General features: G+C 55.1%; 2 protein-coding genes across 2 annotated transcripts in view; both read right to left on the reverse strand.

Moving 5' to 3' along the window:
• Nucleotides 1–154, reverse strand: part of HMX2 (H6 family homeobox 2) — a 2785-nt gene extending 2631 nt beyond the window's left edge. The window contains exon 1 of the mRNA XM_011930300.1: nt 44–154. Within this exon, the coding sequence (XP_011785690.1) occupies nt 44–154 (111 nt within the window). The remainder of the gene's footprint in view (nt 1–43) is intronic.
• A 10171-nt stretch (nt 155–10325) lies between these two features.
• Nucleotides 10326–11783, reverse strand: part of HMX3 (H6 family homeobox 3) — a 3613-nt gene continuing 2155 nt past the window's right edge. The window contains exons 5-6 of the mRNA XM_011930301.1: nt 11613–11778; nt 10326–10999 (exon numbers count right to left, since the gene is read on the reverse strand). Coding sequence (XP_011785691.1) covers nt 10326–10999; nt 11613–11778 — 840 coding nt within the window. The remainder of the gene's footprint in view (nt 11000–11612; nt 11779–11783) is intronic.

Consider the following 11783-nt stretch of genomic DNA (forward strand, 5'->3'; position numbering starts at 1 on the left):
AGGCGGCGCGGCCTCATTTGCATAGAGGTTACCCGAACGCGGCCAATCGCAGCGCCGCCGAGAGGCCCCGGAAAATTTCAAAACGCTCCGGCCAGGCATACAGCGCCGGTGCGCCCCCAGAGCGCGCCGAGGGCCGGACGGGCATCAGCGGCATCTAACCAGGGGCAGCCAGGGCTGAAAGCAGCGTAGATTCTAGCCCGAGTTGCTGACGGCTGCGGCGACTCCGACCCCTTGGATCCCTTGGACCCCTCTCTCCAGAGGCAGGGGCAGTGCGGGACTCGGAGCTGGAGTGGCTCGACGCCTCCGCAGGCGACGTGTCTCCGCGCCTCCCAGGGGCTTATACAGGCTGCTCCACGATCCTCCCCCAGCCCTCCACCCCTTCTAGCCCCAGTGGGCGGGCCGAGCCGGCACTCCCGGGACCGTGGCGCCCTGCGTGGGGGTGAGGTGGGTTAGGAGCAGGTGTCTCATTCTCTCCAGCATGGCCAGTAGCCCTTGGAGCAGACAGTCCCTTTCCCCTTCTGTAGACCTCATCCCTGTCACAGGTCCTACGGAACTACAGGATCTTTTGTGGGAGGGAAGAAGTCCTAAGACCTCTAGTTGAGATCTGGGTTCAAATCCCGGCATAACTATTTACACACTGAGTGAACTTGCACAACTCTGATACCGATTAAAGCCTCTCTGCCCTCGTAGTCGAAAATAACTTCTCAGATTGCCTCAGGTAGGGATGGAAAGCCTCGAAGCACTAGCATCGCATAGTAGGTACTCCATAAACCTGGCGGGGTAGCCCACGGCCCGCCCGTGTTTTAAGCGAATCTGTGTTTTTGTTTTTGTTTTGTAAATATTGAAGGTTTCGGAACTGCTGCAGAAATAGATGCTTTGCTCCCAGGAAGAAGAGGAGCTGGTAACAGGACCCAGTTTTAGAATTGGGCAGAGTCGATTCAAATCTCGGCTGGGTGAAGATACTTGGAAATTCTGAGCCTCGATTTCTTTATTCCTAAAATTGGAGGAAGCAGTGCCTCCCTCGCAGAGGCTGTTGTAAGGTCAAACTACCCAGCACCGAGCCTGGCACACCGTGGGGCCCAGTAAATAGTGATTCTCTTTATGTTCCCATAGCCCCCTTCTGTGCCCTGGCTCTCGCCCCTTTAATTCCTAGACCAGCTGTTACCTGAGCTAGAATTAGCCCAGCCAAGCAAAGCGGTTTGGGGCCACAGTCGTCTGCACAAGCTTCCTGGAAACTGACGTGAGGCAAGGCCCGAAGTGCTCAGGCAACCCCACCCCCTCAAGCTGTGGCCTCCGGACCCCTTGACCAAGAGATTCCGGGAACCCTGTCTTTAGGGGGCCCCCCAAGTGCAGCCAAGGGTGAGTGGAGACTCTGGAATCAGTCCCCACAAACGTCCAGAAGCTGCACCATGACGGTGCAGTTCCTTCCTCTCCCGCGCCGCGCCCAGGTTATTAAGTAAAGCGCTTATAATATCATTAGCCGCGGTGAGTTACCGACTGCGGCCCTGCCCGTGGCAGAACTCTCCCTACTTAACTCCTCGAAGGGCTCGTTAATGGGCTAATTGATTAGGAGTCGGCCGTGCAGCCGGGGCAGGAGCAGGCGAGGGGGCGGGGGCCAGGGGTTGCGCGCCGCGGCCCAGGAGGCCAGCGAGGGGCAGGTGCCGGCCTCCGTCACCGCATTAACCTCTTCAGGGCTCGGCGGCAGGGTCGAGACACATTACAAATGGTCAGCTTTAATCATGGTGTCAGCTCATTAACCCGGAAGGACCTGGCGCTGAAATACAATTTGTGCGTTCTCCTCTGCGCCGCGGCGGCGCAGGCTCCCGGGCCACGTCGCAGCGGGTCCCGCGTGCTCCCGCGCTGTTGGGGGGTACACGAGAGGTTCAGGGAAAGAATCGTCCGATTCTCACTAACCATCCGCTTCCCGCGGACATCCTAAGCTGGGCGCTACCTCCGGAGCCAGGGTCAAGGCACACCGAGGGGAACTGGCCGGCCAACTCGGGGAGCAGTGCCAGCCACCCCGCTGGGGAAGAAAGCTGGGGGCAGGTAGGGGGAGTTGGTCGAACCTTCCTGAACTGTAAATACTTCGTGCCGGGAACATGCTGGGAATTCCCCATCATTCTTCACTTTAATCCTGATGGCAAACAAGTGACACAGATCTATTCACTCAATATACAGGCCAGGAAACCGAGGTTCAAGAAAACAAGAGACTAGCCCAGGCAGAGAAAGCAAGATTCGTGCTCAAGGTTGTTCCACTGCCAATACATCGCACTTGGGAGGAGGGAGAGAGGAGCAGACACTGGCATTGAGCTTGGAGGATGGCTGCAGGGAGGCTATGAGGATCCTGCTGACTCGGGATGGCGGGGGCGGGTACATGGGTGAGGCCAGAGCCCAAGGAGTGATCTCTGTCAGGGCAAAAGACCTCGAGGTGGGCCTCAGAAAAGCAGCTCCCAGGCCCTGAAACAGTGAGAGACTAGGGAATGGACTCTTGCAAGGAGCCTGGCTTGCGGACTCTAAACAAGGAAGTTATGAAGCCTTGTGTCCCTATCTCTCCTCCACCTAGGGATAGTTTGGGAAGTTAAAAAGATCCATCTTGCCTTGTATTTCCTCTGCCTCGTCCCTTTAATCGATTCAAGGGTCTAATCTTCACCAAGGCACTTCCTCTGCTGCCACATCCGGCAAAGGACGCATTAATTCGCATGAAGGCACTTGCATAAACGCCTATGGACGCTCACACATTCATTCAGCAAACGTTCACTGAGCTCCTACTAGTGTGTGCACGTCACACCCACACTGCACTTAACCAGGGAAGAGATGGTGGTGGTCACAGGGCTGGGGCAAGGAAGGCTGTGGTGGAGACCTAGCTCTGCAGCCTGACTGACTGCAGCTCCCCTGAGCTCTTCTGGATTGATCGCCCGAGGGACCTCCCGCCCCTCCAGCATCTACAGCCCTCACACCGCAAGGACCGGAGGGACAAGAAACAACCTTGCTTGCCACCCCCTTCTAGCATACGGGGGATCTTCACCTGGAGCATGGAGGCCCAGACGCCCTCTCCTGGGCCCAGTGTAGCTGCAAAACTCACTCCCAGGAACACTGAGTTCCTGGAACCACCACCCACAGACACCTCATGTCTCTCCCCTAACGAGTGGCAATCCTTCAACTCGGTACTATCGCACACCCCGCCCACCCCCCTAGCCTTGGGATAGCTCCGCCCAATCCTACTCATTTTAATATCCACACCTTGGAGGATGGCCCCTCTGCATCTCTAGGATCGACCCCCTGTCTCAGTCTCCTAGGAATGAGGCATAACCAGGTTCCAAGGAATGATAAACTTTCTGAGACTGAAAGACCGCTTACAGTTTAGGTCCCGAGATTATGCCACTGCTCAATATTAAAGCGGCCCAGAGCAAACTTGCCGAGAAGCCTAATAAAAATTGATCCTCTCTGCTCTGCGGCAGTTGGGAAATAGGCTGGCTGAGCCGGGTAATAGTAGAAGAAGGCTCCCTCTGAAATGACAGATGAAGTCATAAACAAGTTTGATCTTGGAATCAAGCTTCGATAAATATTAAACACAGTCTGCCCCCCCACGCGAGTGGATTATGATATATGGCGCGTCCAAACTTTAAAATAAGGAAATACCAGAGAAAATGATCTCAATAAATTTTCTAAGTATAAACGTTGATTATGTTTCGATTTTCATTCAAGGGCTTCTGCTGTTCGTTCTTTGGTGCAAATGACATCTCACAATAGGCTTTTGGGGAAAAGGGCTCCCTATTTGAAAAAGAGAGCCCCAGAGGTGTACAATTTATGTAATCTACGGCTGGAAAATGAATTGTGTAATTTATTGGAAAACAGAAAGTCATGAAGATTGGATCAGCATAGCCGAGTCCCGACACTCCCCCCCACCCCCACATCCATCAAGTTCCAATTAACAGCCTAACCAGAGAGCTTTAATGGGTTTCCAATCTAGTGGCCTGATAGACTCATCAATTCCTCTGGGAGAAATTAAGAAAATCGACCGCCCCTTGGCGACGCAGTGTCATTCCTTTCTGCAACTATATGTCAAATTAAAAACACAATTAAAATTTAAACTGTTTCAATCAAAGGGTGCCCTGCAACCTATGTTTCACTTAATAGAACTTTGATGAAAATCTGATGCGTGCACTCCATCACCAAGGGGGGCGAGGGCGGTGAAGGAGCTCACGAAAGAAGGGGATTCTTTATATTTCTTTAAGACATTAGCGCTTGGGTGAGGCACACCAGGTGACTCCACCTCACCGCTCCTGCCTCAGCGATAGGCGCAACGCGCTCTCTCGCTGGCTCTATACCTCTCCCAGGCCTAAACCCAAAGGGATCCTTTTGGAACCCGGCAACTCAGACTTTGGGAAGTTTCCCCCGGAAGAGATGCATCGCCGGGAGCAGCAGCCAAGGAAGAGATCTGGGCTAGTACAACTCGTGCGCACCTCCAGAGGACTCTCGGAGGAGGCGCGCTGCAGTCTCAAGCTATCCCTTCCCTCGGGTCTCCGGAACCGCCCGGTCGCTCGAGTGATACCCTTAGGGGTCCTGGAGACGGAAGGGTGGGGAGGAATCCCAGGCGCATACATGGGCCCCAGTGAGGACGAGGGTGGTGTTTCTATCCAGGACCGGATTACCCCCCTCAGCCTACGCTCCCCACCTCGTGCACCTTCAGGGTACTCCGCGGGAGAGACACACCGGGGACAAGCGCAGCCCAAATCTCAACCCCAGACCCGGATCGGCGGCACCTGGCAGGGCTCAAAAGTACATCCCGCCTAGTTGTCCTCGTGGCTCTTTGCTTTCTTCCGCCATCCTTCCCCCACCCCCAGCCCCCAATTGTTTTCAGGTCAAAAGGTCAACACCATCCACCCCGCACACCGGCCGTGCACACTTCCAGAGTCCTAGGCCCAGAGGCAAGGGATCACTCACATCTCAAAGCCCGGGTTAGGGGGTGGGGGTCAGCGAGAGGGCGGGGAGCCAAGAGTGGGAGCCCTGCGGATGGCTCCTGCGGGGCCACACGTATATTCGGGGGCGGGTGTTGTCCTCTGGGTGTGCCCGGCTGCGCTTTGGACCCCAAGCAGGGGTTTCTATGAGGTTCCTGGTTCTTCCACCCTGACCCCATCGCGCGCACCCCGGTAGACAGGTCTTCTTAACCGCTCTGCGGAGTCTACATTTGGACCGCTAAGCGGAAGACGCCCCCTGGCTGGGTCACTGAGCCACGGGAAGTGGACGACCCGAATAAACTGGGCAAAATGGAATCGTGGAGGGCAGGGTAGCGCTCAGCAGAAGCTCAAGCCCCACGGGGACTCTCAAGGGGAGTCCAGGTGCCCCGCGGGCGCAAGGGGGTGAAAGCAGCAGCTTGTGGCCCTTGCCCAGGCGGCTGGACAACGCGAGGCCTCTTCAAAGCGCTTGCAGGAAGCAGCCGGCAGCACCGCCCTCCCGCCCTCAAGCCTCCGACCCTGGTCCCCATCTCGCAGGCCCCAGTCCTAGCTGACCCAGCGTTCTGCCGCAGAAGGGAAAGCAGATCCCACTGATCTTTTCCCCTGCTCCCTCTCTCCCAACTCTACCTCCAGCCTCTCACACAAGGAGAGCGCACGCACTGGGGTTCACACCGCGTGGCCTCTGGCTCTGTGAGGCCAGGAACCTGTTGAGGGGGCGTCGAGGCTCAGAATGAGCGCCGGTGGTGGGGGGGCAGTTTATATCTGTCTTGCTGTTGTTTGATGTACACACACCTACTCTATTTACTACCAAATAAAAGAAATACATCTGTGTTGCCAACAGAAACAGTTCGCATGCTGGCTCTGTGGTCTCCCAGGGTCCAGAGGCCTCGGGGGTGCTCAGAGCGGCAGAGCCTGGCACTGTAAAGAGGCGGACACTGAGTAGGATCCCAGCCTACAAGAACATGGGGGTCTGCAGTGGGATGGTGGCAGGCTCCGCTAGTTTATCCCAGATGGTTTGTGAGGAGGGATTTCGAGGCATTCCAGTCCAAAGGATGTTCATTCAGGCTTCCTGCAGCAGAGGTGGGAGTGCCACCTCACTCTGCCCAATCCTTTCCCAGGATTCTTCCCAGCTTGCCTAAGCCTAAGGCCATCGGAGAAAAGGGTCACTTCAAACAAGGTGTGTGTGATTACGTCTGTGCCCCAGCAATGGTGGTGATGCCAAACACACTTGTATGCTAGGAACCCATGGAACTGGTGTTAGGAGGTCTACAGTGTGTGGATGTGGATGTGAGTGTTTATATCAAATGTGAGTGTATCCTGTGTGTTGTTTCCATGTGTGTCTCTTTGGGTGGTGCAGAAAGGATTTAGCCTGGAAGCTGAAGTTATTTGCATTGACTTGAAGATTAATTGGGGTGCAGATGGGGAGGAAGAATCTAAAGCTAGGGTTGGCAGAGAGAAGCTGGGCTCCACAGTCTGAAGGAGGGGTGAAAAGACAAAATTGAGAGTGCCAGTTCAGTGTCCTAGGAAAGAGGACAAGGGATGCCCTGTCTTCCCCTAGGGAATGTCCAGGAGGAATTTTGTGTAGGCACCTTCACTTTTCCCAAAAAAGGCCCCTTTTGGTGAGCGGTGCCAGCAGCTCCCAGCAATCTTTGCAGAGGCAATAGGGAGGGGGGCATTCTGGGTGGGGTAAGAAGACGGCCAGCTCTGGAAATGTGACAGCCCCACTAAGTGCCTTCTTGGCTTCTCCTGGCTTGAAAATCACAGAAAAACTTGCAGTTGAGCTTAGGATGCTTTGTGTAGAGTGACTTCTGTGCTCCACAGCCCCACACCCTGGCTCAACCCCCTCTCTTGCCTTGGAATAAACACGGTGACCCCTGACAGGAGGGAAGGGGACATTTCCCACCTGGACCAGCTTCTAGGCTCACACAGCCACCAGTCCCCAGGCCAAGTTGGCACCACCTCCCTCCCCCAGGGCACACATCACTGTTTGGGGGAGGAATGCTCAGGGGTCCATGGCTGTGGGGCTCCCCAACAGGAGGAAAAGGGAGGCTGTATGAGCAGGGCAAAGGATAAACTGTGCTTGTGGAGAACCAGTTATTTCCCGACTTTGTAAAGACCTGGTCAGTCAAGAACCGTTTTCTAGAATCCAAACACAAATAAAGAAGCATTTTCTTTGCCTTTGATAACATCGTGTTCTGGCTGTAAAAATCTAAGAACGTGTTTGCTATTGCAACATTATTTTTAATGAGCTGTTATTGGCCTGTCCTGCGGTTGGTATTGCCAACAGTAAAAGGCATCACCATGTTTGTAGGTAACACAAGGAACAACATATTTTGACCCGAATTTCTGTTTATTTTTCATTTATGACACATGCCCTCGTTTTTATTCCAAACCAGAGGGAAATAAAGAGAGATCTATCTTCACTGGGGTCCAGGCTAAAATTTTGCCATAAATACGCATGTCGGTTTATTTGGAGGGCAGTTTTCCATTAACAGAAAACTATACTGGACGTTTCAGCCACAGTAGAATCAATTGTGTCGATTGAATTTGAGGAACCTAGCAACGCACTGCGAGAGGAAAGGCAGGCGTGCAGGCGCTCCCCAGCGGTCGCGCCCTATGGCTGCTCTCTGGAATCTTTTCAGCCTCTCGGTTCCTCATCTTCCCCTTTCGGCTTCCCAGCTTCAAAGGTGCCCCGCCAGGAGTCATACGTGCAGACCTCAGCTTAAAGGCAGGCGGCCACACCCGACCAGCGAGTGTCGCCCAGGCACCTGCTTCTGTCGGGCGGACCCACCCTTCCAGGCGGTTCCGGCGCGCTGTGCCTCCGCAGGCTGCTCACCAAGAGCGCGGCGGCCTGGAGCCCAGTAGCACGCGGGCGTGGTGAGCGCTACGCTTCCCGGCGTCAGCCAGGACAGGGTCGGGGATCTAGAGATGCCGCCCAGAAGGTGTCGGGCTCCGGGGGAAAGAGAAGAGCCTGGCACGGAAGAGACAAGGTCTTCTCTGTTGCAGCTGCCGCAGCTAGGTAGCCTCTGTGCCCTCACATTTGGCACATCAAGACTGCGCCCATGCTCTAGCCGCCCCGGGAATCTCAGCTCCGCAAGCCCTGCGGAAGTTTCCCTCTGCTGGAAGTGGGAGCAAGTCCCAAGAGCTGGCTGTCCCCGGAGTTGTCCTCTTGTGGCCCAGCCTCTCCTAGCCTGACTTGCAATCGGCCTTCGGCTGCTGCTAAACTCTGAACTCACTTCCTTCTTCCCTCCAACCAGAGCCCACCAAAGTTAACCAGCTGACGAATGCCCAGGGATGCCCTGTTCAAAAGCTCTCAGCCCCCGAAGGAACCAAGGTTTAAGAACAGAACGCGAGGCTGCAGTTCAGTGTTCGGAAATACCACCTGTCTCTGGTATCTCGCCTCGCGCGCTGTCGCTTTGCTCAATTTCGCAAACTAGATGAGCCTAGGTCCACTCCCCTTCCACCTAGCATTCTTCCCTGCTCGCTGGGCGTTTCAAACCGCGGAAGGTACAGGGGAGAGAGTGCCTCTGGTCGCGAACAAAGCCGCCTCTGTCTCTCCACTGCCTCCCGGATTACAGGGATGTGCGTCCAGGTTGCCCTTAGGGAGCGCAGAGGCAGTCAGCGAGCAAGACAGAAAAGAGTTTTGGAGACACTTGCTCTGAGGAAAATCGTCCATAAGTACACACTCTGGCAACACGAAAAGCTTTTCTTTTTAATTAATTCAATGTCACGACAACATTAGTGTAACAATATTTTGTGGATTTTTTTTTCTCTTTTTCTTAAAAAGGGACTCAACCCAGGCAGAGGTGAGGGAGATGATGGGAAACAAACTATCGCAGAACAACAGGTGTAGCCGACAGAAAGAAAACAGATTGGGTGACAGAGCCAGGAGTCCTGCGGAGTAGAGGGTGAACTTTACAAGAAATCTGTACACTTATCAAATAAGTTAAAATTCTTCTAAATTGATTGTCCTTCACTTAAAGCGCTCCAGTATGCCTAACTTACTCCTTTGAGCATCACTACCTAAGCTTGTTTCTTCCTTCCCCTCTTTCCCCTGCCTAATTTTTTCTTTCTAAATGAATGACCACGATTATACAGTGAAAAGGTCTGTTTCCTTCGGTGGAGGAGGAAACAGCTTTCTCAGGAAATTTTGTACAATATTGCACAGGTCAACGTACAACAGTTACTGCAGAACATGGAAAGTAAGAGGAGAGCGGAAAATATACCATATTAAAAATACTGAAATTACTCTCTCAAAACAGGGAACAAAGTAATGATAGTAATACTAATAATAATTTACAAATGAAATTCTCAAAATAAATGCTACTAATAAATAAGACCACTTAGACCAGGCCAGATTTAGAGCTGTTTCAATAGTCAGAGTTCTGATTTTTGGCTCTTTTCCCTTTAAACACTTAGAGAGTTCTTTCATCACAAAGTAAGACCGATGAAGAGGCTAATTGCGACAGACCTCTCCAGAAGAGAAAAGCGGTCTGAGTCAGGATTCTTACGAGAGGCTGCTCATATTCTGAAAATTAAGGTGGATAACTGATTTAGGGGTTGGGAGGAAGAAACACACCCAGAAATCCAGAAATAAAAGTACTACCATATGAATTCTCTCCTCTGGATTCTGAAAACAGTTCTATAGAAAAATGAATAAACTAGGCCGGGTGCGGGGCTCACGCCTGTAATCCCAGCACTTTGGGAGGCCGAGGCGGTCGGATCACGAGGTCAGGAGCTCAAGACCAGCCTGGCCAACGTGATGAAACCCCGTCTCTACTAAAAATACAAAAATTAGCCGGACATGGTGGCACACACCTGCAATCCCAGCTACTCGGGAGGCTGAGACAGGAGAAACACTTGAACCCGGGAGGTGGAGGTTGAAGTGAGCCGAGATCGCGCCACTGCACTCCAGCCTGGGCGACAGATAGAGCAAGATTCCGTCTCGAAACAAACAAAAAAGAATAAACTAGAGGGATTCAGGTTTTGCGCTCATTTTCCTTCTATAAAAATAAAACCAAAAAGCCACAGCGCAACGGAAATTTGGTGGGGAGGGCTGCACATTTTACAAAAACTATCCGCTGAAATATTTGACCCAGAAATTTTGTTTTGTTCCTGCTTTCTCTTAATATAAGCCAAAAACCAAAAGTAAGAGGGGAAGCGCCTCCAATCCATTAGGGATGAATTGCACGAAAATGCATTGCAAATACTTACAAAACGCTACCGACTGGGGGAGGGGAAGCCGAGGCTGCGCGCAGAAGCCCCAGTTCCTGAAGGCCTCTGGACGTCTCGGCTCCCTCGGCCCAGCCCAGTCTCCTCCGGGGTCCGGACGAGGATGCCGGGCGCTCCCTCCCCCACCCCTCCGGGGCTTCAGACTGGCCGTAGCAGCGGCACGGAAGAGACCACCGGGTGCGAGTAGTAGACGGGGTGTGGGAAGGTGAGCAGAGGCTGGCTGACTGGCACCGGTGCCCCCGCGGCTGCAGCCGCCGCGCCCTCGGCCGCTGAGTTCTCGTGGTAGAGGATGGGCACCCGCACGATGCGCTGCGCCGCGGCGTGGCTCAGGTTGGCCGCCTCCAGCTCCGCCGCCAGCTGCCGCTTCCACTTGTTGCGGCGGTTCTGGAACCAGATCTTGACCTGCGTCTCGGTGAGGTGCAGAGACGCGGCCAGGCCGGCTCGCTCCGAGCTGCTCAGGTAGCGCTTCATGTCGAAGGTGGACTCGAGCTGGAAGACCTGGCTGCGCGAGAAGACGGTGCGCGTCTTCTTCTTGCGGCACGCCGGCTTCTTCTCTGGACTCTCGGCGCCCTTCTTCCAGTCCTCTGCGCCCGGAGTCGCCGCCGCCGCCCCTACGCCCACCCCGGCTGCGCCTGGCGCCGCTTCGCCTTCCTTCTTGCTTTCCTCGGAGTCGCTCTCCTCCAGAATGATCTCGTCCGGGCTCTTGGAGTCCAGCTCCTTGTGGTCGGGGTCGGCCTTGAGCAGTGGCTCCGGAGAGTCGCGGTCCGTGCCCGAGGCGGGGGAGGAGTCTCGCAGGAGGGCCTTCTCCGAGGCTGGGGAGACAGACAGACGGACGCACACACATGCACACGGACACAGCCTTGAGCGAGGCCCGGCGCCTGGGGACGGCAGGCTCAACCCGCGCCGGCCTCCAGGTCCCGGGCCATGAGGCCTCATCATTCCCGCGGGCCACCTCCTTCCCGGCTGGGCCAGAGAAGGGGCGCCAGGTCCTGGGATCCCCCTCCTCCCGAGGAAAGGCGAGCAGATGGCAGCAGCGCAGCCACCTCCTTCCTTTCCCTCAGCTTCCCCGCCAGGGGCCGGCAGAACGGTTCCCTTTCGGCTTAGGCGCATTGGAATCACCCCCTCCTTCCAGGCAGTGTCCCGAGCCCCGGCCGTCCGAAGCCTCCCTATTCACGCCCAAGGCCACTTTTCCCGGGAAGCGCCGTGCCCCGGGCTCCAATTTCACTTCTTTTCTCACCAAGTGGGATTGGATTCACTGGCAGCGCAACCCAGGGCGTGGGCAAGAGATGCAGGCCAGGGGCCGAAAAAACTGACCAAACATGATTTGCGGGTGCTGGGGTCCCAGAGCTGCGGAGGGAAGCAGCGCGGGGCTGGGACAGGACGGGCGCGCAGGGGGACAACGAAAGTTCAAAGAGTGGTCGGTACCTTCAGGTCGCGAGAGGTGGCCGCCGGCGGGGGTCAGGGTGTAGGGGTACCACCAAGCTGGGGAGCGCTCCAGGTAGTGCGCGGGCAGGGCAAACCTCTGCGCCGGGATCTCAAAGCGGGGGAAAGCCAGGTCGCCCACCTGCGAGAGCGCGAAGCCCGTGGCGCCCTCCA

Source organism: Colobus angolensis, unplaced genomic scaffold (assembly GCF_000951035.1).
Source record: "Colobus angolensis palliatus isolate OR3802 unplaced genomic scaffold, Cang.pa_1.0 Scaffold85, whole genome shotgun sequence".
NCBI lineage: Eukaryota > Metazoa > Chordata > Mammalia > Primates > Cercopithecidae > Colobus > Colobus angolensis.